Raw genomic sequence first — 26,754 nt, 5'->3', positions numbered from 1 at the left:
ATGGTACAAAAAGCTTCTGTTGCAAGGAAGGGTGCAACATCCAGCTTTTAGGTGCCAAGTGGGGACTGAGACCATGAATTAATGAAGCAGTAGGGGCCTGGAAAGAACTAGAAACAAATGTCACTTTCATACCCACCATCTTGGTCTTCTATTAGAATGTTTCCATTTTCAATACTTCCCTCTAATACTCTCTTATTGAATTTGGATATCCACAATTTCATGCTCATTTGAGTCACTCAAGTCAAGGTTCAAATCCCCACTGGAAATATGGGTTTGTATTGATTGATTCAGTGGGTAGAAGTTGTCAAGACCATTCCTCAGTTGGCAGGAGCACGGTCTTTGGAGAAGCTGTGTGCCCACAGTCAGGAGAAAAGCATGGTTTACATCCTCTTGAGGTGGTTACAAGGCAGCCAAAGGTGTGATCCCCAGAGACCCATATCTGCATATGGTAAGGAGGAGGAGGGAAACATGGTTCTGACTGCTTCTAGTACTTTTCAAAAGGGCACCGGGGCAATTGCAGAAGGATGCAGCTGGCATACAGAATTTCTTGGGCTGCAAGAAAAATTATATCCTGTATATATATGTTTCTAGGAGCTTTGTAGTCATCTGTGATAGTATATGGTTTATTGAAGTTTCCAGAGTACCTTGATTATATTTCATTCTTTTATCTCTCTCATAACTTCCAGAGAAATCATTGCCTCTGTTTTGTAAAGTAAGGCTTTATTGATGACTTGTGTGGAATCACATAACTCAAATATGCCAAGTAGAGACTTGGAGCAATCCCTTCTTCCGGCTTGTTGCTGTTCCCCTTACTGTTCAACTCTTCTCCAGCTATGAAATATTTTGTTTTCATGATCGTGGTTCATTGATTAAAAAACAAACTCAGTCCAATCAACATATCAATCGCTTCACATCTTCTCATTTATTGGTGGTCACAGAACCTTAATATCTGCTTTTACAATGCTGTACAATAGATACTGAGAATGCATTCATGCTATTTAAAAGACACTTTGTGTCTTGGCTAACATTTTCCTTCCCATACCAGCCTATGGAAACCAGTATTCTACTTTCTGTTTCTACAAGTTCAATTTTTTTTTTTAGAAGAAATTGGGTCATATAGTATTTATCTTTTCTGTGCTTAGACTGTATTTATAGCATTTTAGTCAGTTTTACATCACTGTGACCAAAATACCTGGCAGGCACTGCTTAAAGGAAGATTTGTTTTGACTCCATTTTGGGGTCCACGATCAGCTTGCTCTGTGGCTGCAGGTCTGTGGTGAGAAGAACACAGTTGTAGAAGGTCACAACAGAGCAAAGTTGTTCACTTGGCGCAGTCAGAAAGGAGAGAGAGGGGTGGCTAGGATCCTAGCCAAGAGATACTCCTCAAAGACTTTCTTTACTAATCCCCTTCCTCTAAACAACCCCACATCCTAATCAACCATTCAGTATGAACTCAATAAGGGATGAACCCTTCAAAGCTGTTAGTCTCCTCATGGTGCAATTACCTCTTAGTGATCAAGTCTACCAATCAGGGACTCAGTATCTAACACACACATGTCTGTGGGGGTGATACTTTATATACAAAATCCCCCTGCCTCTGCTATATATAACATATAGCATGTCCTCTAAATTCATCTATGATTTCACAAATGACAGAATTTCTTTCTTTTTAAATGCTAAATAGTATTATCTGTATCACGCATTTTCCTTATCTGTTCTGTTGATGGACACCTAGATTGATTCCATATCTTGACTATTATAAATAATGCTTTAATAAGCATGTGAGTACAGATGTCTCTTTGATATACTACTTTCATTTCCCTTAGAGATGTCCCCTGTAGTGGGACTGCTGGAGTATCTGATAGTTCTCTTTTTAATTTTTTGCAGAACCTGGACACTATTTCAATAATGACTATACCACTTCTATTCTTACCACCAATGTGCAAAGGAGCCTACTCCACATTCACCTCAACACTGGCTTTTGTCATTTTGATAATAGGCATTCTAACACGTGTAGCGTAATAGCTCTTTGTGATTTTACTTTGCATTTCCATAGCAACTAATGACGTTGAACTAGTTTTCAAGTACCTGTTCATTTGCATTTCGGCTTTGGAGCAGTATCTGCTCTGGTTCTCTGTCCAATATTTTGTCGGGCTGTTTCTTTTCCTGCAGTGGATTTCTTTTGCATTCTTATATATTTTAGTTATTGACTCCTCCTCACATATATAGTTGGCTAATATTTTCTCTATTCTATACTTTGCCTTTTCATCCCCTCACAAAGTTCACTTCCTTTTTTAATTTGATGCATAGATTTTTAACTTAATGGATATGATTTGTATGTGCATGCATGCATGTGTGTCTGTGTGTGTGCGCCCACGGGTGTTTGCTTTTGTTACTGGTGGTTTGTCTGGACCAACATGAAGAGGCTCTTTGTTTCCTCCAGTAAGTTTTAGTCTCTCCCCTACATCACCAATCCATTGAATTGATTTTTGCATGTAGTATGAGAGCCCATTCTCCCACACTAACATACCTGGGCTCTTCAGCACTGTTTAAGAAAGACCAACTCTTCCTCCATTGCATATTTTTGGCATCTTTGCTGAAGATCAATGATCATATGGATTTATTTCTGGGCTCTATATTTTATTTCTTTGGTCTGTATGTCTGTTTTTATGCCATACTCATGCTGAAGTCTTGTTTTGTTTTCTATACTTGTTTAAAAACAGATCTCCCGGGTTTGGGGATTTAGCTCAGTGGTAGAGTGCTTGCCTAGCAAGCACAAGGCCCTGGGTTCGGTCCTCAGCTCTGGAAAATTAAAAAGATAAAATAAAAATAAAATAGATCTCCCTATGTTGGCCAGGCTGGTTTCAAACTCATGGGCTGCAATGATATCTCTGCCTCAGCATCCCAAGCAGCTGGGATTGCAGGCATATGCCACTTATCTAAATACTATGTGGTTTTTTGAATATTATAACTTTGTAATTATTAAATTGGGTAACGGGGTACTTTGTTCTTGGACAATGCAGTATTTATGGCTAGGATTGTTTTATATTTCTATGGGAAAACTTATTAGATTCTTGATGGGGATTACGTTGAATCTTCAGATGGGTTTGGGAAGTAGGGACACATTGAGAGTGACAGCTATTGTAACCCATGAACACAAGATACCTTCCCACTACCTACCTGCCTCTCCTTTTGCTTGTTTTTATCAGTGTTTTCTAGCATTCAGTGTGTAAATCTTTCACTTCCTTGGCTAAATTTGTTCCTCATTTTCCACACTATTGTCAGCGGGACTTTTTTTCTTGCTTTGTGCTTTTAGAAAAATAGATTGTTACTGTGTAGATACACTACCGGTTTCTTTTTGTTAATTTTGTATTTTACAACTTTACTAAATTTTATTCTTTCTTAACATTTCTGTTGTTGCAGTTTAGAGTTTTCTGTGTGTAAGATCATGTAATCTGCAAATGCAAATGATTGTATTCCAGATGTTGTTGCTGATCTCATCTAATTATTCTGTGTAGGACTTCCTCCAGTAATATGTTGACTGGAAGAAGAGTGGATATGTTTGTCTTTTCCTGGTCTTCAAGGAAAAGCTTTTTAACCTTTGGCCATTGAATAAGTTGTAAACTTTGAGATTTTCTATGGCTATTATCATACTGAGATGTGTTCCTCTTATACCAGGGGTCCTCAACCTTCCTAATGCTGTAACCCTTTAATATAGCTTCTCACGTTGTGGTGACCCCCAACCATAAAATTATTTCATTGCTAGTTCATAACGGTCATTTTATTATTGTTATAAATCATAATTGAAACACCTGTGTTTTCCAGTGGCTATAGGCAACTATAACTATAGGGGTCATGACCTATAGCTGGAGAACCACTATACCTAGTGTTTTGAGAGTTTTTTATCATGGAAAAATATTAAATTTAATATGCTGATACAATTTCCTTCCTTCTTTTATGTAATATATCAAATTCATTAATTTGTATATGTCAAACCATCTTTTCATTTCAAGGGTAAGTCCCACTTAGTCACAGTGAAGAATCCTTTTAATAACCTGTTGAAATTAGTATGCTAGTATCATACAGAGTATTTTTACTACCTTTGAAACTCTCTCTGCCTTTCCTATTCATTCATTTCTTCCTTCACCCATAGGAAACAATGATATTTTTATTGTCTCTATGGTTTTGTCTTTGTCAATATATGTCATATAGTTAAAACCTTACAATGAGTAGTCTGGTTCATTTTCTATAGCTTAAACTGAATACATGGGACTGTTATTTATAAAATGGAGGAGTTTATTTGTCTCATAGTTCTGGAAATTGTAAGTTCTAAAGTAGATATCTATATTATTGTCAAAAGCCTCATGCTACATCATAATGTAGCAGAAATCAGAGTGGCAGGGAAGGACGCGTAGACTAAATTTAATAATAAAATTTAGTTGCAACTGCTAACTCAGTCTTGAGAGAGAACTTACTACCAGAATAATTAACTCAGTCCCACAAGAAAGACATCACTTTTGAATATTTAATCATCCCCCAAAGGCCCCTCCCAACCCTACAATCTAAGTCAGGTTTCAGCACAGGTTTACAAGGCACACATCCCAATCTAATAGCCTTTTCAGGCTGGATTTTTGCACTTAGTAATACTGATGCATTTATGCTTAGTCTTTTCATGGTGTAACAGATCATTTATTTTTAGTGCTAAGTAATACATCATTTCTTTTTAGTACTGAGGTCTGAAAGTACCACTTTTCAAAAAACTATTTGCCTCTAAAGGGCAACTTGGTCACTTCCAACTTGTAGCAATTATGAATAAAGCTGCTGTAAGTATCCATCTAAAGGTTTTGACGCAGACAGAAGTTTTCAGCTCCTTTCGGTAAATACCAAAGAGTATTATTATGAGATCATATGGTAAGAATGTTTAATTCCTAAGCAAGTGCCAAATTGCCTCTCAAAGAGGTGGTGCGTACTGTTTTCCATCCCTACTGGTGGTGAATGATAATTCCTGCTGCTTCATAGCCTTGCCAGCCGTTGATGTTGTCGGTGTTACACGTTTTGGCCACTCTGATTGGTGTGTAATGATATGTTATTGTTGTTTTAATCTGTACCCCTCATAACATATGATGTGGAACAGTTTTACACGTGCATCCCTGCCATCTGTCTCTCTTCTGTGGTGAGGTGCCTATTAGGACTGCTTTGAATCTGGCTGTCTCTTTGCTTGTTATTGGATTTTAAGAGTTATTGGTATATTTTAGATAGCATCTTTTGCAAATATTTTCTCAGTTTGTGGCTTGTCTTCTCGTTCTCTTGATGTCTTTCTCAGAGCAGAAGGCTGTAATTTTAAGGAAGCACACTTGCCCACTCCCTTGCACTTCTCTCTTTCTTTCTTTTTAATTTTTTTGTGAATCATGCTTTTGGTGTCTTTTCTAAAGAGTAGTTTTTATAACCAAGTCCCTCTGGGTATATTTTTAGGTTGTCTTCTAGTCGATTTACAATTTTTCATTTTATCATGTAGTTCATTTACTTATCTTAATTGCATTACTATAACAAAATGCCACAAATTGGGTAAATTTGCAAATAGTGATTTATAAGTACTATAAATTGTTTAATTCTAGAGGATGGACATCTAAGATCAAGAAGCAAATGGATTGGATTGTACAGTCAAGTATCTCTTCTCACTAGAGGATGCCTTCTGGCTATATCCTCATGGGACAGAAAAGGAAGGCCTCCTGGAGGGGTGGATGTTTGTACTTCACACCCAGAAGAGGTAGAGGGACAGACAAAAGAGGTGAAGATGCTTCCTTGCAGCCCTAATATAAGGTGCCAGTCTTCCTGGTGAAAGCGAAGTCCTGATGGCTGGTCACTTCCTAACGCCCTGGCTTCTTATCAGAGCCGTGCCATTTAAGCCCCTGCATCTAGGCTGCTTGTTTTTTTTTTTTAACAAGACACCACAATGTAGCTCTGGCTTCCTTGGAATTCACTATGTAAGATAGACTGGCTTTGGACTTACAGAGACCTGCCTGCCTCTGCCTCCTGAGTGCTGGGAAAATGGCATGTGCCCCGTGCTCAGCATTATTGTTGTTCTTTGAAATGTTTATCAATTTATACAATGTATTTTGATCATATGCAACTCTCCCCCCTCCCTTCATATTCCTCTTTCACTAATATATCTCCCTTCCTGCTTTGAGTCCCCTTGGAAAAAAAACAAAACAAAAACCCTCACGGAGTCCCATCGGTGCTGCCATATGCACGTGGATGTGGGGTTATCTGTTGGTGCGTGGAGAACATGCCGTTTGCCACCCTTCAGATAAAAGAGGCCCGCCCCCTGTATCCGTCTTCAACTGTGCCTCCGTTAGGGTCAGGACCTCAGCAGCCCCTAAGGCAGTGGTTCTCAGCCTTCCTAATGCTGCGCCCCTTTAATACAGTTCCTCATGTTGTGGTGTGACCCCAACCCTAAAATTATTTTATTGCTATTTAATAACTGTAATTTTGCTGCTGTTATGAATCATAATATAAACAGCTGATAGGCAGGATATCTGATGTTTGACCCCTGTGAAAAGGTCATTCAATCCCCAAAGGGGTCACGACTCATAGGATGAGAACCACAGTGTCTGTGAGTCCATGTGTGTAACAGCCACGTCATGTGCAGAGGACAGCACTTCCCAGTGCCCTTCTCCATCTTCCAGCTCTTCTGGTCTTCATTCCCCTTCTATGATATCCCTGAGCCTTGGGGAGGATATGGAATGGGGCCCACATCAATGTCCCATCTACAGCTGAGCACTCAACAGCTATGTTGTTCATAGCGCACTGAACAGTTAGAAGCCTCTGCATTAACTACCCCTCCCCGGCACACCCCCCCGCCCCCTGCCGTGGCCATAAGAAACTCAGGATTGACAGAAACTCACATATGAACCTCTGGGACATGTGGGGCAACACTTGAGTTAAATTTTTAAGGAAACGTAAAACTCTATACCATTTTTAAGTCTGTGGAAGTCCAGTTCTAACAGCATTTGTTGAAAATAGCATCCTTGCTCAGTTTTGCATGTGTCTACTTCTGGGTTCCAAAGTCTGTTTCATGAATTCATCTGTTTATTCTTTAACAACACTACATTGATTTGATGGCTGTAGATTTATACTAAGTCCTAAAGTCAGCCATTTAGCTTCCCTCTTTCTCTGACCTTGTTGCATGTTCTTTTGCTTCAGCATGTAAACTTTAGATAATGTGGTGTGCCACTAGCTGCAGAACTACTTGCTGGTAGCTTTTGTTGTGATTACAATGTGTGTGTGCATTTGGTTGGGGAAAGCTGGCCTCTTGACAATAGTGGCTGCTCTATCCCCGCCCCCATCTAGTTTCTCATTTGACTTTATTTATCAGGGTATTTTTTTTAATTTTACTCATCAAAATTTTGTGGTTTGCCCCACATAGTTTTATACATGTATTGTAGGTTTTGAAAATAGTATTCACATTCACTCAAAAATGAAATATTTTTTAAATTCTACATTTAATTTATTCATTGATGATGTATAGACAAACAACTGTTAGCTGTGTACTTAGGCTCTCTTAAATTGATTATTCTAGCAGTTTTGACATTAAATTTTTTTCTATACAGGTGAGGTATATATCTAGTCTCTTGGAACTTCTTTAAACATTGTCTTTGGTGTAAAGTAATTGTATTTTAATGGTTCTAAGTATAGATTTACTTTACTTTATCCTGCTTTTGTATTGAATTGTGCTTACTAAAGCTGCATGTCTGAATATTTCATCAGCTCTGGAAAATTTTGACATTTTTCAATATTTCCTCTATTTTCATTACTCTTTTGGAATTTTGACTTGATTTATTCAAGATTTTCATCCTCTCTAATTTCCATTGTACCATGTTATAAATCATAAAGATTATCTACCTATCTGTCTATCTAATATCTATCTATCTATCTATCTATCTATCTATCTACCTACCTATCTATCTATATTCCTAGGTATATGCTTGTGCACATATACACACTTATATCCCCTATTCACTGACATTTCTTTGGAGGTGTCTTCTGCCATGTAAGTTACCTTTAAAATATAAGTATTAACAAAATTTTAAAAACCAGGAATAAGAAGTAAGAAATCACTGCAGATCCTTAGACAGTATTATAAGGCTACACCATGAATAATTTTGTCCAGCATATGTAATGGCTTATATAACATTTCAATCTCTTTGAAAACATAAATTGCTAAAAGTGACACAATAAATCTAAATAAACTCATGTCTAGTTAAAGAAACCATATTCCCAATCTAAAACTTTCCCACAAAGAACATTTCAAGATACTTTGTTTCACCCATCAGTTCTACCAGACATCAAGGAAGAAATAATAATGATCCTTCACAAACTCCTTTCAAATGTAGAGGGGAATAGAGGACTTCCACCTCATGCAACAGTCACCATCACCTCAATACTTACGCCTCAAAACTATGCCATAAGAAATGAAAGCTAAATAGTATCTATTATGAGCTGGGGTACAAATTTAAATAACAAAATATTACCCATCAAATCTGTCAAAATATGAGGGATCCATTATCACTAAGAAATATTTAATCCATGAATGCATGCCTAGTTTATCATTTGCAAACCAACCAATGTGTATAAAGAAAATAATGGCTTAGAACATCTCAACATATGCACAAAAAGGATTTAGCAAAATTTAATATTCCTGTTTAATAGAAGTTCACAGTGAATGAATAATAGAAGAGAACATTCTCAGTCTAACAAAAGGACATCTATAAAAAACCTACTGTTGGCATCATACTTAATGCTGAACTGTTATGAAATATTGATCCTTCTTCTCTGTAATCTAGAAATGGACAGAGACTTTTCCCTTTTACTGTTCCTTTTTAACATTGTTAAGTAAATTTGAGTCATTTTAATAAGACAAGGAAGAATCATAAAGGGCACATAAAATTAAGAGGAAAGAAGTAATACTGTATTCTGTAGAACTCTAACCATCGTCCTCCATAAACCACTAGAACTAGAAAGTGAATTTAGCAAGATCACAGCATGTAAGGTAAATATACAAAAAGATCTGGGCCATATATATTTTATGTACTCATAATGATCAAGTTCATTTTCAATATGTGACTTTCAATAATTTTAAAAGTAATAAAAAGTCAGATATCTATGATAAAATAAACAATCTATCCATGTCTCTTTACCCAAACTACAGAGTGTACTACCATAAATGAATGAAATCCTAGATATGGCCAGAACACACTTATAGATTGAAAATTATACTAGTGTTAAGCCATCTGTTATCCCTGGGCTGATGTATAGATCTAGCATAGTCATAGTAAAATAGTAAAGGATATAATAGGTCTAGCACTATCAAAATACAAGCCAATTTGAAGAACTAGACAAGATTGTTCAAAAATGGATCTGAAATACATAAGATTTAAAATTATTTTGAAAAAGAATAAAGTTGCAGGACTTTCATAATTTGATAAGTTCTAATATATTCAAGCCACCATCCCTCCACTGTAAGGTTGAGAAATGAATCCATGAGAATGGAATCGGGAGCCTCTTCTGGTGTATGGGTGGCTGGCTTTTAAATGAAGTATATACATCTTTTTAATTAAATTTGCTTCATACAGTTAATATTTCTGTGGAAGAAGGAAATCCAGAGCCTTGTCTCCCTCCATATCAAACTTAATTTGAGAAAATCTTTGAGAAGAAAAAATGCCACCTGAAGAGAATGCAAAAGGCATAAATAAGGAAGACAGTAAGGAGTGGTGGGAGTCCCTTCTAGTAACTTCCATTGTATGAACTTCGTTAAGAATTGAAAACAAGTTCTCCTCATCAAAACAGACCCTTGAGATAGATAATAACACAGACCAAGGGAAACAGCTACATAGGGTACATCTACTTTTTGGGTTTCAACTTTTGGGGATTGTGCCACCTTTTTGTCAGCTTAGGAATGCATTAATTAATAGGCTCAATGTAACTTATTAGTGCCTGGGTATTTTGTGGGAAGTTTTTTTTTTTTTTTTTTTTTTTTTTTTTTTTTTTTTTTTCAGAACATGGGATGAATCATTCTGTCAGAAAAAGTTAGTTATTTGACTTTTCAGATTCCTTGCAAAATGTAACCATTTTCTTCTCAGTAGGGTTAGGTGAAAATATAGTCAGAGTATTAAAGAGAACAACTTACTTCACAATTAAACAAGATTCTGCAGCTAAATCTGATCCACTCCTTCAGAAAGCAAAGCCTGTACCTGCTAAGGGCTTGGCTAGGAGGCATCACTACAAAGCAGTAGACAAACCTCCTGCTAAGAAGTAGGCTAATCTCTGAAATAAAGGGATAGATGGAGCTCTGGGAATGAATGCTGACCTGACATATATCTTTAGATTCAGGCTATACATACACACATGTATGTACCTGTATGTGTACCTGTACATTTCCCCCTAACTTCAAGGGTAGCCATATGTATGCACTGCTAACATTTACAGAGATGACATGTTTTCCTCTAAGAATGAAGCAATACTTAAACTTAGAATTCATCGTAACATTTGTATGCGATATACCCAGGAGATTGGTGTTTATTAGCAGAAGATGTTTCCTTGCAAAAGAATACAGCTGTTTATGCTGCTTAAAAATCAGTGCTTTTAATAGGAATGTGTTCTAGTAGCTTCTATTGGATGGGCAATGGAATTTTCCTTCTCCCTGTCTAAGAGTGTGAGTTTAGTGCCTCCTCACTGATCCACCCTTCAACATCTCTGAGCCAGGAGAAGGGTGAGATATCCTGTGGGCAGTTCAGGATCTTTGGTGGCTTCACATCTTAGCCTGTTAACTGCATGTATCTTGGAGAGCAAGAGGCAGAAGAGAGGACAAGAAAAGAAAAGAGTGGAAAAGAACAGATGATATCAGACTGGGAGGGGAAGACACAGAAAGAAGACACAGAGGAAAAGGCATCGAAAATGCTACCCCTATATTTCATACAGGCCTCCTAACTGCTGCTCATCCTTTCTACCTATTGGGATCAGAAGAATTAATTCTGCCACTGCCTATGTGTATGACCTTGGAAAGGCTTTCAAATGGCATTTGGCCTTGTGTGTGGAGGAGGGTGCTGGGTGTTTGGCTTAGGAACTCACATGTGCTAGGGAAATGTTCTCTGACTGAGCTACAACCCTGCTCCTTTTTTTCCAGTGAAATAATATCATGTATTCTGTGTCTTTTGAAAGTTCAATGAGGCAGTTCTTATGAGACATTTATCAGCATTGCTGGTACATCAACCCAAAAATGAAGGGAATTAGTATGATGACCTCAGTGCCACACTTTCCTGCCACAAAGAAATGGATTTGCTCCAGGAAGCCTGTCAAACTATCTGTGGTGAAGAATTACTTTTTGAAATCTCCACTCCAAGTGTATGTGATATTTTCATAAAATGCTCTTGTTCCAAAATGGATTACCAGAAAAATGAAATGAAAGTACAAAGAGATATAAAACAAAGATCCTGATTTTTATTCTTATATTTAATAGACATAAAATTTCTGTCCAATTGTTCTGAAAGTTACTGAGTGCTTTTCAGTTCTGAATGTGTCTCATTGTAAAGGGACAGCAAAGAGTGTGCTGATGGTGTTTGGTCCATAGACTCTGAACAAAATCACACTGTGAGCAGCCTATCTACTCCTGGGTAGAAATGTATGAATAGGCTTAGTGAAGAACTTTTAAAGTCTTTAGAACTCTCTTCTGGGGTGGAGGTTGTAGTCTAGGGTGACAGCTCCTTGATGCTTCCAAACTGCTCCCAAAAGTCCTGTGTGAAAAGTTTCTTCTGAAGATAACAAATAGAACAAAAAACAATCAACAAGGGTTGGAAACAAAGTCTTTCCCAAGAGATTTTTTTTTCTTCCTCCCTGAAGCTCAGTGGTATCGTTTTCTGATGTTAATTTTGTTACCTTGAGGCCAAATTCTGGCTTAATATCTCAAAATGATGGGTAAGCCAGAGTGATCCATTCATAGCATTTTGTACTTTTCAAAGAACATTGGGAGCCTCAGATTTAGCCCGTATCTATTGACAGTCTATCATGATGGCGGCAATGTTTGGAGCCTTGGCTATGTGCCTGTTGACATAGCAGCTTGGTGAGATTGGCAGTGTTCTCAATGCCATTTGTTCAGAAATTGAATTTCAGAGAGTTATATAATCTCTGTGTGGTTTGATTCAAAGACAGATGTGTTAAATATAAACACTATTATTTTTTGCTATGCTGTGGGTTTAATTATCGCTCATAATATTTTGTCACTCCTGTTTATTTTGGCCATTGTTTTCCAATAAGCACTGCAATCAATAGACATACAACTAGAAAGTTCCTAAACATCTACTTCAAATCAGCTGTTCAGAAGGAGAATATCTTGGCTCACCCTCTTTTGGACCACTTCGTCTAATAAACAATGATATTTTCAGTGAGGTGATAATTAGTTGCATTTCAGTGAAGAATTTAGGTTATCTGTAAAGCTACCTAATGAAGTTGGTGATTTATTAAATGTCCTGAATTTTTAGAAGCCTTTGAAATAAAGGATGATAATCACCAACTTTAGCAGAGACTACAGAAGGACAAAGTCTCAATTTTAGTAGGAAATGCTTATGTGTAGCAAACAGTATCTGGCCACGATGATGCCTCATAGCTTTAAAATGGTTTTAAAGTTCATATGAAGTATCAGAGGAAAGATATACTGCTGATTCTGAGATTGGCTTGGTTAAGACTGAATTATTAGAGGTAGTGATAGTTGGATTGATCACATCACCAGTAGATATGATCTTTAAGAATATATTGCTACCTGTGTTTATTCATTCAGTAAATATTAGTTGAGTTCCTTCCAAGCATCACATCAGTTCTGGACACTGAGGGAATGATAAGACCAAGGCAGAAGACACCCTTTCCTCATGGAATTTGCATCATATAGAAGGATAGAAAGCCATGCAATTAAACAAAGAACACTTGAGTGACACATGCCTTTAGTGAAATGAAACAGATTGGTAGACTAGAATATTATGGAATGGTGTTTTTTTGTTTGTTTGGTTTGTTTTTTTGTTTTTAGTGAACCAATGAGTTTTTATTGGTGTTATTCAGATGATAATGGGTGAGGGGTTACTTACGAGAGCAGGCAGGACTAGACTAAAATAACAAGCAGCTGCAATACAACAGAGTCCAGCCTAACACTGATTGCTGCTCCTGAGAGCTGAACCCTTGCGCTCTCTTGCACAATTTGCAGGCAGCTCGAATGGTAGAAGACACTGTTCTCACAGCTCAACTGCTCCAGCCTCCTCCCCAGCATTTTTTTTTCCTTCTGTGACACCAGGGAGGGCCCTTGGAGAATCTTGCAAGTCTCTGCTTTCCCAGATCTAGGATGTTTTACTGACTTCCCAAGGCTTAGGAACCACCACCGCCCTCCTAGAGGGACTCTAGATTTTGTCATCGGGAAAGGACCCCTGAAGTCAAGGATGGAGAGAGAGAGAGAGAGAGAGAGAGAGAGAGAGAGAGAGAGAGAGAGAGAGAGGAGAGAGAAAGACGTGATTCATGAAAGGTTTTTTAAACCACAGGAAGGACTTGGGATTTTAGCAGTGGGAAGCTAAGAGAAGAGCCTTCAACAGTGGGGCTCTGTACTTTTGTTTTAAAAAGTGTCTCCTCCTTTTTCTTCTGTGATGGGAATAGGAGAATGGGGTTGGTGGATAAACAGGACATCAGGGAGCTTTATTGGATGCTACTGTAGGTGGGAAGCATCCAGGCAAAGAATGGCAAGTAGGTTGGACTGGGCTGATAGTAATGACGTTGAAGAGGAGTTGCAGTGACTCCTAGGAACCACTCATAGATTGGGTTGGGTTTGACATAAGGAAAAGGCAGGAAGGGATAGTGACTCTAGCTTGAGGGAGAAGAAATTAGAAGAGAATCTAACTGGAGAAGAAATAAAACATTTCATATTGGCCTCCTTAAATTTTAAGTGCCTGCTTCATATTCAAATACCTAATGTCAGGTGGGCAGGTAGACGGTGACGTGTAACAAGGAGAAAGAGCAAGGCACACAGCCACTGTCCTCGGCTTACAGCAGAGTGGGGTTGTCAGTGAGTAAGTAGACAAGCACGAAGGATGGAAGTGGCTGAAGGCCCAGAGCTCCTAGTGCCGGCTGTGTGATCTGAAAGTCTAGGCGCTAAGCCTGAACAATGGGACAGAGTTTGAGGGGATGCCTAGCATGCCCTGAACAGAAGAACGAGCAGATGTGGGTATGAAGGTTGTTATACACACCATTCCCTCTCTACTGTGGTGTTCAAATTTGAGACAAGACCAAGAAGTCTGCCTACGCCAGGTCCCTAAACTCTCTCTTCCTCCCCCAGCCTCCCCTCTGTCTCCACCATCTCCTTAAACCTTCTCTTGTATTCTACTTGGCCAGTCAAAAGCACAAGGTGGTGTTTGTTTTCACGAGCGAGAATATTTGATGATGAACTATGGTATTTGACCTTTTTGAAAGGATTGTTTAAATTATCTGGGGATGTAGAACAGATTCTGCGAATTCTAATGCCCATGATAAAGGAAAAAATACATATCCTCACGGATTGGTGCCTGTGTGATGGCCAGCCTGGGAACAGCTCTCTCTCAATCCCTCGAGCGCAGGCGCGCACCCTCCTCTGCACCTCCATCCACAGTTTGTGGAGAGGGGGCCACGTGCTATGCTGCCTCAGAGGAGTGCAAAATGTGTCTCTCCAAAGAACACAGCCATTTGTTCTCTGTCAGGATGCCGCTTTCATACTGTAATTAGAGTGCCGTGGGGGGTGTGAGTGGGGGGGAGAGAAGAATACGAAATGCTCCTCCTTCCCCATGGCTTATTCTTCCTGCACCACAGGGTTTTGAACCCAGTGAAATATTGTGACTGAAACATACACTATTATATGCGTGCAGAGAGAGGAAGCGACATGTGTGCCCTTGAGTTCATGCCTTGATAGTATCTGTGTGCCAAACTGAGGTGGCACAGACTGGTGGGTAATTAAACAGAGTGAGAGAGCTGAATTCTGCTCTGTAGCTCAGTCTTTCACTGTTTCCTACCTCCTCCAGTGCCCCAAGGCCTTTTATAGTCTCTTCTTAAAAGGTTTAGTTTTTACAAGGCTTGGGATTGAACCCAGGACCTCATACATGTCTGCTAGGCAAGCGCTGTGCGCTGAGCTGTGCCGTGCTCTGCCTTAAAAGGTTTGAAGGACAACCACGTGAGAAGTGCCACTCCTCATTGCACATAGTACACGCTCTTCCATGATGATCCAGCTAATGGAAGGGAGCAGAGAAATCTGCGGAACAAAGAGTGCAGCACTCAAGAATACTTGCCAGCTTTGTTTTGTTTTTTTCAACTTTTATTTGCAGCAGTAGCAACAATAATTTCCTGATTTTTGTTGGGCTGAAAATTGTTAGCATCTTTCTAGCACACACCAGCAGGGGAGAAGAAAGGGTGGAGAGGCCGGCCTGACTGTTCAATCCATAGCATTGATCTCTGCAGCAGTGGGCACATCTCGTGTAGATAACACAGCGTTGATGCTATTGGCCCTCCTGCTCTTTAATATAAATGTGTTATGAAATCCAGCTGAGTTCCATGCAGAGCTGAACTCCTGATCTTCCTCTACTCCAGAACCTGCTCTGCCCAGTGCCTTTTCCACTTTGGTTCATTTCACTCCTTCCTTCTTGGCCACTAAAACCCTTGGGGTTGTCTTTGATTCATCTCTTTGTTACGCTCCATGTTGGAGAGGTCAGTGTGTCCTCTTAGCTTTACCTTCAGATTATAATCAGAACTTCACATTTTCTCACTCTGTCCAAGGCCAAGGTCATCTGGCTGTGTTCTAGAAGGCTTTGCTGACTCTGTCTCTAAGTCCCCTTCAGTTTCTTCTCAACAAGGCAGCCGGAGACATTCTTTGCAAACTTCAATCAGTCTTGTAATTACTCTGCTAAATCCCCGGTGATAGCTTCTGAGCAGCACTGTGGAAAGTTTGTCAAACCTTCAGAGAGCCTCCAGTCTCCCCCACCCCGGCCCTCACACACACCCTTACTTCGTCTTAGTCAGCTTCTACTTACTCAGTACCCTCTGTCCATGTTGCCTCATTTCTTTCATCCAGTGCACATACCCCCTCTCCTGAAAGTCACCTCCTCTCTTCCCAAAGTGTTCCTCCCCAGGTATATCTACATGACTCCCTCCTTTATACATCCCATGCCGCTTCCTGTGTGTTCTCATTGAGCCCTTCATTGGTCAGTTAACCAAAAACTCTGTCTTTCCCTTCACACTTACTGTCCATTGTCCCCCCTGTTTTATTTCCCCTTGGTCCCTTGTCAGCATAATCTACTCACCTCCTTTGGATGGTGACACAAACTGTATGGGGATAAATAATTGGCATTTGTATTTGATGTTGACTATCATCGTATTTAAGAAACTTTTGCTTCACTGTGACAAAAATACTTGACAGAAACCAATTAACGGAAGGGGGCTTACTTTGGTTCATGTTTTCATGATGGTCCAACCCATCATGGTGGAGAAAGTCTAGCAGAGCTTCTTAATTCATAACCTTCTCTCAGGCCAGAAAGCAGAGGAAGGCTAATGATGGGATTCTGTTAGATTTCCTTTTCTTTTTTTAATCCACCTGTATCCCAAGCCCATGGAACATTGCCACCCACTTTCATGGTAAGTCCTTGCCCCTCAGATAATTCTCTACAGAAACACTCTCATGGACATACTCGGGGGTGTGCTGTGCCATCTTCTAGGCTATTCTAAATCTGGCCACATTGACAATGATGATCATCCATTACAACCATATTCTAAAACAAGGTCTAGCATGTGCCAGGCACTTGTAAATTGTGATTTGGAGATGGGATGGATATATACAGAGGAAGGCCTTAATAATGACTTATCTCTAATATGATATATTCTCAGAATGTCTTTAATACTTACAAGAAACAGAGTGTGCTAGATGCCAGACTTTGGGTTCCTTACCTGTTTTTCAGTCCCCACAATGACCATTTAGGATAGGTGTGATATTTATTCTGAGTTTACAAACCAAGAACCAGGTTTAAGAGATTTCCCCAGTTTAACCAAGGTAGAGCTGGGATCTGAGCCCACATCTGTCCAACATCAGAGTCTTTTGTCACTATACTCCAACACTACAGTTTACATTAGATTTTAGATTAAAAAGCAAAACAGAAAACAAATCCTCACTCATTCATTATCCCCCTTTATAGGAATGCCCGGGTCTTCTTTTCCTGTGTCTACAAAATAAAATACTTCACTATTAAAGAGAGAACAACATTTTTTGCTTTATCTTCTAAGTTCCTATGGGATCTGCCTCTTTTAACTTCCATCATTGAAAGAGCAGACCTCTAGGTCAGCTTCCACTTGTTGCAGACCTTGGATTGACAAGCCAGTGATATTCTCTCTGCTTCAGTTTATCTCGCTCTGAAAAGTGGGCTAGGAGAGGTGATTTCTCGGTTCCTGGATGCTTGATATCCTGATCTGAGACCCGTGGTAGTTCTTTCATTGCTGTGGATATAGAGCAGAGGGCCAGAGGCTGGGTACATCATCATATAGAATGCCATTTCTTTGCCCTAACCAGTTTGGAGAGGAACGTCTGCTCTTAGGAGCCTCCCAAAGTGCCTAGTTTTGAGTATGGATGAAACAGTATTCCTGAGCATTTGCACCTGAACACTCACCCTGCTTATGAGAGTCAACACTGGATGGGATTTTGAAGGCCAGGTTCTGTTTTAGCTGTCTTTTATTGACAAGCTAAGTCTCCTTAAATCCTTCTTGGAACAAGTCAAGGGCTAAGACATAAATAACTATAATGTTACTGAACTGTGTGACCTTCAGTAAAGTGTTTGCCTTCTCTGGGGCTGTGTTTACTTCTCTGGAAAGTGGGAGAAAAGGTTCCCCGACTTTGTAACACTGACCACTGAAAATGTAATGGTGGAAAGTCTTGCCCAGTCTACTTTTCAACAGAGCTGCAGTTAAAGCTAGGCCCACACCCAGTAGCCAGCCTGTCTTCCCTGATTTCTGTGTTTGTTCCAGAATATTAAGGTTTAAGATGTTTTCCTTGGTGTCTAACCTAAATCCCTCCTTCCTAAAACAAGGATCATAGCCGAATATTGACAAGATTCCCTCGTGGGTAGCCAAGCCTTCTGAAATTATGAACTCTGAAGATTAATGGGAATGTGTTCATGTGGCATTTGTATGCTTTGCAAAGTCTCTCTGCGTATGCTTCAGGATGCTGGTGTGAGCATGTGTATCTATGCCAATGTGTGTGTGATGAAGCGTGCAAGTGTGTACAGAAGTGTGGGTAAACAGATCTTTGAGTCACACAGACCAGTCCATCCTGGCAGGCTTTGTCTTCCTTTCGAGTTGCCATGACAGCAGCAAGGGCTTCTGCATCAGTAAACAAAGCTCCCTGTATGCGCTGAATCAGGAGCAGCACTCTGGAGCTAGGGGATAAGCCAAGAGCCAGGAGTCTTCCCCCAGAGAGTTTTACAGCAGTTTTTCGTGAACATTTTGTCGGTAGATGAGTGGCGCAACCACCTTCCAGGTATCATGAGATACCGAGATGGCATAGCATGGATTAAAACAAGTTAGTGACCCTCACTTCAAGTCCCCAAGACTCAGCCAACATTATGATAAATCCTAGATTTGTGGTTGACCAAAGCCCCTCCTGTCATTTCCTGATGGGCTAATGCAGGTATCAGCTACGTTGTGAGTTACCTGTTACAATAGCTCTTTTCTAGCTTGACAAATTCACAAAGTAGAAATCAGTTTTCATATTAATATAATCATGATTTGGAAATGAACTCTGCTTTCTCTCTTTTTACCCCCTCAGGCATATATGATGCATGTTAGGGGCATCATTCCTTGTCTGAGATTATCCATGCAATACTTTTCTATTTTATCTTATTGTGAAAGTATAGCATTGACTATATATTAGAGTTGATTTTGACAATTTATGGATCCCATGGAAAATACTAGAAAACAAAAGCAGTCACAAACATAAATTCAATAACAAGGATGAAAGAAGTTCTTTACCACATGATGCAAAATCAGGTTTCTTCAGTCCCATAACTGAAATGTAGGAGCCTGAACTTAGCATCCACACGCAGAAAGCAGAATGAAGGGTCAGCTAGACCCAGCTCTAGCTCACCTTCTTTCAGGTTGTTTGTGTCTCAAGGAGACCTGCAAGTGGTCATCCCAGGGGATTGAATGGGAAGGGGGGCCCAACATTATGAATCAAAAGAGTAGGAAAAGGCCATTTTCTACAGTGAAGCACAACTCAGATTTTTGTGACTGTGCTATCTCTTGACAGATCACTGTTCCTAGAGTAGATTTGTTACAGCTTCTGTTTGGGAACACAGTTTTAGTCTCTCTCTCTCTCTCTCTCTCTCTCTCTCTCTCTCTCTCTCTCTCTCTCTCTGTGTGTGTGTGTGTGTGTGTGTGTGTGTGTGTATGTGTGTGTGTGTGTGTAGGCCAGAGGACAACCTTGAGTGGTATCATTCCTCAGCAACCATTTGCCTTGTTTTATGAGACAGTCTTTCCTTGGCCAAGGCCTCACTAGTTAGCCTAGACCAGTGGTTCTCAACTTTACTAATGCTGCAACTCTTTAATCCAGTCCCTCATGTTGAGGTAACTCCCAACCATAAAATTATTTTCATTGCTAAGTCATAACTATTATTTTGCTACTGTTATGAATTGTGATGTAAATATCTGATATGCAGGATATCTGATACAAAACCCCTGAGAAAGGGTAGGTCAGGCCCCAAAGGAGTCGTGACCCACAGGTTGAGAACCACTTGGCTAGACTGTCTGGCCAGTAACCTCCAAGGGTCCTCCTCTTGACTGGAATTACAAGCATGAGCCATTACACCTGGCTGTTTTTGTGGCAGGCTCTGCAGTTTGGATTCAGGTCCTCAGGCTTGCAAGGAAACACTCTTCCAAGTCCCTGTGGTTCCTTTTAATGTCAGCTCTGACTGATGAGGAACCTGAGAGAAGTCCCCTCCCTGCCCATTAGCAGCAGATGCTGCCTGGATACTTTGCTCTGAGAATAGACCTGGTGGTTCTTCTGCTCCATCACATGCTCATTTATTTTTATTCTGGTTTGGAATTCTAAAGACTAGACACAACACATTAGAGCTCTGTTACACCGTGGTCTTAGCAATACTGGATGGAGCTGATGATATATGCTCATATCCTAAACCCGGACATGTGTCGGGAGACTTCAAAAGATCTGGCCACCCTTCTACTACTCTAAGCTAGAATTCTCCTTTGAAAGTTCAGGTGTTTTATCCAAAGAAACTGGGCATACTGAGATATTCAAAGGATCACTCTGATATTACCAAGTTCGGCAGGAAATTTAGTGTTTGGTATCGGGTCTCTAAATAAGGTCAAGATCATATGTTCTGACTTTGTACCAGCATCATTTGACGGATCCCTTGAGCTCTCCTAAAGAGGAGACAATACTCACTCAGCTCCTCATGGGAAGAGACCAATGGAAGGGGCATGCTGGCCTTTTTCAGGCCTGGCCACCTAAATACTCAAGGTCTGGTGGGCATGTAAGACACTCAAAGCCAGGTGGGCATGTAAGAGGTAATTTAACTAGTGCTATGAATTATTTTATGACATCTTTATTAATCCAACACAGGAATTGACTTCTATATTGTTGATTCAAATGAAGAGCTCCTTTAAAAACAGAAACCGAACCAAACCAAAACAAAACAAACAAAACCAGTTTTTATATTCTCATTTTCCTCAAACCTGAGCTGAGACAAAAATCCACTTTGTAGATTTTAAACACTGACTTCTCACAGCAAGGGAAGAGGAGAAGATGCTTGAGGCATGGTCGAGACTGTAATTAACCTGGCATGGAGGGTGATACTTTGAATTCTAACTCATTCTTTTAGTGGTCTTGAGCAAATAACATTTCTATATTTCCCAGGGATTTTACAAATAAAACACACAAAAATTATCTTAAAATAAAAAAAATGTAAATGTATTATATGACCATTAACTGCAACATTTTATTTTTATACTTTATGGAATCTACTTTAATAGCAGGTTCCAAGTTAAAATTCTCAGATTCTGTTGGGATGTGATGCCATTCAGGCTTTGCTTGGCCTCATGGAGTCTGCAGACTAGCAGAAATGCAAATAGATAAAGAGAATTTTTGGCACCAAGATTTGGTCTCTTTTTCTAAAAGCATTTTAATGTAGATATTAGAAATACAGAGTTGCTCCAGTGATCACGAATGTAAACTCTTTTCCGTGTGTGTGTGTGTGTGTGTGTGTGTGTGTGTGTGTGTGTGTGTGTGTGTATACACATGTGCCATCTGGTTTTTGTACACATTCATGTATGTTGAGTGCTGGTGCACATGTCACTCATGAAGAGGCCAGAGGACAACCTCAGCATGTGTCACAGAAAGAGTACGACAGCAAGAGATAGAGTGGGGAGGGTGGGGAAATATACAGATGCCAATGAGAAAACAGAACCCAGAGAAAGCCACTTGATAACCCACATCGCCTTTCCCATTTCTCAGTGCTGCAGCTGCCGGGGAGGGGAGGGTCATGAGCGGCTTCCATTTCTTGAAGAGGCCTTGACAAAGGCTCAGCCCTATTTGTGTGGCTCTGGGCCTATGAGATCCAGCCAGGAGACCGGGCAGAAGGGAACCCTACCTAAACTGCAGAGAAAAGGGAAACCAGCCAGACAGACTGTACGGATTCTGTATATGCACAGCTTGGGGTCTGCGCCTTATTATGTCATCAGTGGGCGACTGTGTCCCAGCCTAAAAGCTGTGCACCCCCACAGGCTCTCTCAGTCTCTGCCTGTCCTCCCTCCTTCCCTCCTTCCCTCCCTCCCTTCCTCCCCCCTTCCCACCCCCATCTCCTATCCTCTCTTCTCTCTAATAAAGCCCATTCTAACTCTGGTAACCATGGCTCTTGACTCCTCCGCTTGTGACTCTTCTGCCGCTAGCCAAACCAGTGCCCCCCCCCCCCCCCCGCAGCATCCAGCATCCAGTGCCCAGCATCCAGCGCCCAGCATCCAGCGCCGACCAAACCAGCGCTCTATACCCTTTCAGAGCCAAGGAGGGGGGAAACTTCCAAAACATGGGGAGGCCAGAGAGTTGTAGGCTGAGCCTGCCAAAAAAATCAAACTACGCCATGATAATAGAGGCCAAAAAGGGGTGACATAGTAAGTGCTGTGTGCATTAATTCTACAGAAACTGTCATTCAGAAAGTGGCATCTGTGTTCTAGAGTTCTAACAATTTGCCTGGCTCCCTTGGGTATGTGCAGTGATAGAGTTCTCTCTCCTTTCCTGGAACCTTTGGGATCCAGGGCTGTGCTACCAGTGTGCTCACTGATGAGCTGCCTTGGATGCTTTGAATTCATTGAACATATACTATGTGCCAGGCCTATTCTAATCCAGGAGGATAGAAAGTTGAGTAAGATGCAGACCATTTTTACTAAATGCTCCTCAGGCTGGGTGTGGAGGCACAAGCCTGTGCTCCCTACACTTGAGAGACAGAAAAAAAATAGATCAGGAATTCAAGGCTAGCCTTGGCTATATTAGTGAGTTTGAAGCCAGCCTGGCCTATAGTAAGTGAGTTCAACATGGAATAGAAAGAAGGTGGGATTTAGAATACATGGGTTATGGCTCCTTTCTGTGGTTCTCTGGCCTTGGACTATTGCCATTCCAAAGAGCCACTTGACACCCTTTAGATTCAGTTTTCTGAGTCAGATAATAGAAACGTTTGAACTGCTTGCTCTAGATACTCAAGGATTTTTCCTGTTCCTTTGGTCAGATCCTACTGAGATTCTCCTTTGTCATGGTCTTTCTCAAAATACTAACTCAGATTGAATTTTTCTCAACCCAGTGCCCAGAGCTAGTTGGAAATTCAAGACACACGCATTTGTGAAAATATAAAGTGGGAAGAGGCACTAACTGGCTATATCCAACTAAGTGGTGCACCGTGGAAGAACTTGAGCTCTTTAAGCAGCCAGGCCTGGGTTCTCATATCAGCTCCATGTCTTAAAATGACTTAACTTTTAAATCAAAAATGAAATTTTCTATTTTACCATCTTTTCAGAATGGCTGTAAAGATTGAATGAGTAACATGTATGAAGGGGCTTGATGAATTAAAAGATACTTTATAAATGTTATTTATCATGGTTCTTACTTGGGATTTGGAAGTTTAAGATAATAATCATCCTTTAAAAAGATGAGTGATAGCATGAAATACATGAAATGAAGGAAGAGATACGGCTAGTTGAGAAACCAAGTAGGTACCATTTCAATGGTCCAGGCAGGGAAGATGAGGTCCAGGATAAAGGCCCTGAGAGTGGAAGGGAAGGTAGAGTCAGGTGCTATTTGGACAGTAGAACTAACAGCATAATGGCACTAGTTAGACAGGATGGATGGAAAGCATCAAAGAACCAAAGGTAAGGGCATTGGTAGGTAGTGATGCTCTGAATTACCCAGGCCACTGTTGCTTCTTAATTGCCAAAATCCAGAAAGGAAGATAAGAGGAAGCATCCCCAGCCTTGAGTTCCACTACCCAGACGCTCTCTGCCTCCGGTCACTCTTCACTTTTATTTCTTCCTTCCCTTCCTTCATAGTACCTTTAAGAACTCACTGCATCTTCAGTCAAGCATATGTCTTGTCCCCATATCCTCAGCTCGACCACAACCACTGTGAGTAGGTCCTATACCCAAGGAAACCATCTCAGTATTGACAGGAAGTCCAAGCAAACCTAAGCAGGAGTCTCTCTGCATCATGTTACACCAGCATCCCCTTCCCTCTGCTGCAACTGTGTTACATCCCTCAGTCCCTGGCTCATTTCTTCTTCCTCAGACATTAGAAAACATCTGGCAGAATATGGTCTTCATTTATGGGGATCACCTTGAATACAGTTTCTAGCTACACTTCTATACCACTACAGTAGCAAGGAGTAGCTGGACTGGAAGGGTGATGACTAGGAAAGTACTGGTAGAGGTAGTTTCTAGATAAGCCCAATAGCATGTGACTGGTTCTTTCCCAGCTGATAACCCATCCGATAAGATCTTTTTCTCTACAAAGGAATTGAGTACCACCCACATACTTTCTCTCTCCTTCCTTTTCCTCTATCTCTCTTATCTTCCTCCTCTCCATAGAGCTGTGTCTGTGTGTGTACATGCAAATGGAAGTCAGAGATAAACCTTGGGCATCAGTACTCGGGAGTCATCGACTTTATTGCTTGAGACAGGACCTGACATTGACCTTGAGCTAGGTTAGCTGGCCAGTGAGGGCTAGGAATCTACCTGAAGATAGCTAGACTTCTCCATTCCCCCCATTTCTGGGGTTACAAGTGCATGTCACCATGCCTGGCTTTTTTACATGAGTTCTAGAGGGTCAAGCTAAGGGTCTCATGCTTGTACATCAAGCACTTTGCCAATCAAACTATCACCCAATCTCTAAGATTTAGCCTTTTCCAAAATGTCATAGAATAGCTCTGTTCCTCTCTCTACCTGTCACTGGCTCTTCTTTACTCTTGACCATCACTTTAACTTTTCCTTACTCTTACCATCCTCTGCTTTACCCACCTTCCCACTGTCTTTTTCCTGGAGCCATGTCCTATCTCATGCTTCTTCCCTTCTTATTTATTAAATAAATTGTCTATTAAATAAAATGGACAGCAGCCATCAGAAGCCCTTTAGTCCTTCATGTTATGTGTTGCTGGTCTCCAGTGGCATTCCCTGTTGAACACCACAGTATACTGGGCACCATGGCAGCACAGCTTCATGGTTTGACTTTGCATCCTTGCAAGTTACTTTACTTCTCCAAGCCTTAATTGCCTCCTCTGCAAATGGGAATGTTAACAGCATTGTAATAGAGCCTTGTGAGGGTTAGATGAGCTGGTGGGCCTGAGACTTGCGAATATGCCTTAGTCACTTACAAAAGCATGAAAGGAGAGCAGTGTCTTTGAAGGATTCCATTATTGCTGAAGACATGGACTGAGGCATTCTGAAGCAGTTTGTCACATAACTAAAAAGAAGTTCCCTTTAGTGCAGAGCAAGCAGGGCTAAGGATGGGAGTCCTCTTGCCTGAGGTGGATGTGACTTCCTTCTGTAGAACACTAGAGGGAGATCATCTTGCAGCTTGGGTAAAAAGAAAGGAGATGAACGAAATGGGGTGAAAAGAAACTATCAAGTACTCGTTCTTGCTACAGTCTTTCTCATCATGGCATTGTGCAAATTCAGGGGATTGTCCTCCTTGTTGTCCACAGGGAATTTGCCAAAGAAAGAGAGAGAGTGGAGAACCGAAGAGCATTCATGAAGCTGCGGCGCCAGCAACAGATCGAGCGAGAATTGAATGGCTACCGTGCCTGGATAGACAAAGCAGGTAAGGCTTCATGTTAGGGGACTGGTGGGGAACTGCGCATGCGTAGTTGACTAACCCTGCCCAGTGATTCTAAGACTCCCATCCAATGGGCAACCTAAACTAGAGCAGAGAGAACCACTGAGAGCTCTGTGAGTGTTTAGGCCCCCCTTCTGTTTTGAGGTCTTCTAGGCTGATTCTCCCTCTTTTCAACTAAACACCTTCCACAAAGAAAGAGTGTTTTCAATCTGAACTCAGTCAAGGAGACCAAAATCCAATCCTGAGAAAAAGTCAGTCTGGTGATAGTTTATGCTTTGCCTCACCCTATGACTGATAATCCGTAGACTCAGCAAATACAGATTGAATGCCTGCTTTGTGCCAGCAACTCAGAGTACAGAGTTGAGCCAAACAGACCACCATGACTCCAAAGCTCATGTCTCTTGGAACTCATCCTTCTACCGCCGGGAAGGAAGCAATAAACAAAATAATTAATAACTCACAAGAAGATGATGAGTGCATTGGGGAAACAGATCACGCGGGGTTGTGGGGAGAGGTGTGTTACTGCATCCCACAAAAAGGTTCAGCATGAGCTTGTTGGTATAGAAACTTGGAGGAGATGAGAAATTAGCCTTGGGAAGAGCTGGGGGAGGAGAATTGTAATGCCGAGCCCTATTTAAGGGATTGGCCACTGCTGCTCCATCAGCAAAGGGGAGGGGAACGAGGTAGGGGTGGCAATCGACAGTATGAAGGCAGTCATAGGTAAGTCACAGCAGTTACGTGTGTGACCTGATAGGTCACGGGGCTTTCTAGTGAGCAGAGGTGCCATGACTTGGGACTTTAAGGGACATATGTTTGCAGCACTGCAATCAGACTATAGAGAACAGGGCCAGAGACAGGGACGAGATGAGGGTGGGACCCTTGCAGCTGTTCAGGCAGGAGATGGGAGTGGGGACAGGTGTTCGGTCATATGGTACCTGAGCCGTCTTGGCTGCTTGCTCATGGGGATAATTTGGGCCATAGGAATGGATCCAGACCTACCATGATGGCATTAATGCAGAGCCACCAGAGTCAAGGTGGCTCAGGTGCTTATGAGAGGCATCAATCACCTCGTATCTGACAATGAAAAGGAAGCATTTGCTTTTGTTATTATTTTAAAGACTGGATTGCATTGGTGTTTTCTATCTTTGTTTTCCTCCAGAGAAAAGAATGATTTTTTAATAATAATAATAATAATAATAATATAAAAACTTCCATGTGACAGTCAGCATCTCTCTCTATTCCTAACAGAAAGCCAACCACAAATGTGAAGTCACAATGGGACAATAAGGACCATGAGTTGATGCTTAATTCTGTGAGCCTTATTCTTCCATAGGAACTTA

The 26,754-nt window shown here is 40.9% G+C and overlaps 1 protein-coding gene across 3 annotated transcripts in view; it reads left to right on the top strand.

The window, feature by feature from the left end:
- Nucleotides 1-26,754, top strand: part of Cacna1e (calcium voltage-gated channel subunit alpha1 E) — a 466,977-nt gene that overhangs the window by 356,373 nt on the left and 83,850 nt on the right. For all 3 annotated transcript variants that reach the window (XM_076547646.1, XM_076547648.1, XM_076547647.1), the window contains one exon: nt 25,284-25,399. In XM_076547646.1, coding sequence (XP_076403761.1) covers nt 25,284-25,399 — 116 coding nt within the window. The remainder of the gene's footprint in view (nt 1-25,283; nt 25,400-26,754) is intronic.

Source organism: Peromyscus maniculatus, chromosome 11 (genome assembly GCF_049852395.1).
Source record: "Peromyscus maniculatus bairdii isolate BWxNUB_F1_BW_parent chromosome 11, HU_Pman_BW_mat_3.1, whole genome shotgun sequence".
In the NCBI taxonomy this organism is placed as follows: domain Eukaryota; kingdom Metazoa; phylum Chordata; class Mammalia; order Rodentia; family Cricetidae; genus Peromyscus; species Peromyscus maniculatus.
Note: the sequence above shows the minus strand (reverse complement) of the source record. Positions and strands in the feature narration are given on the sequence as shown.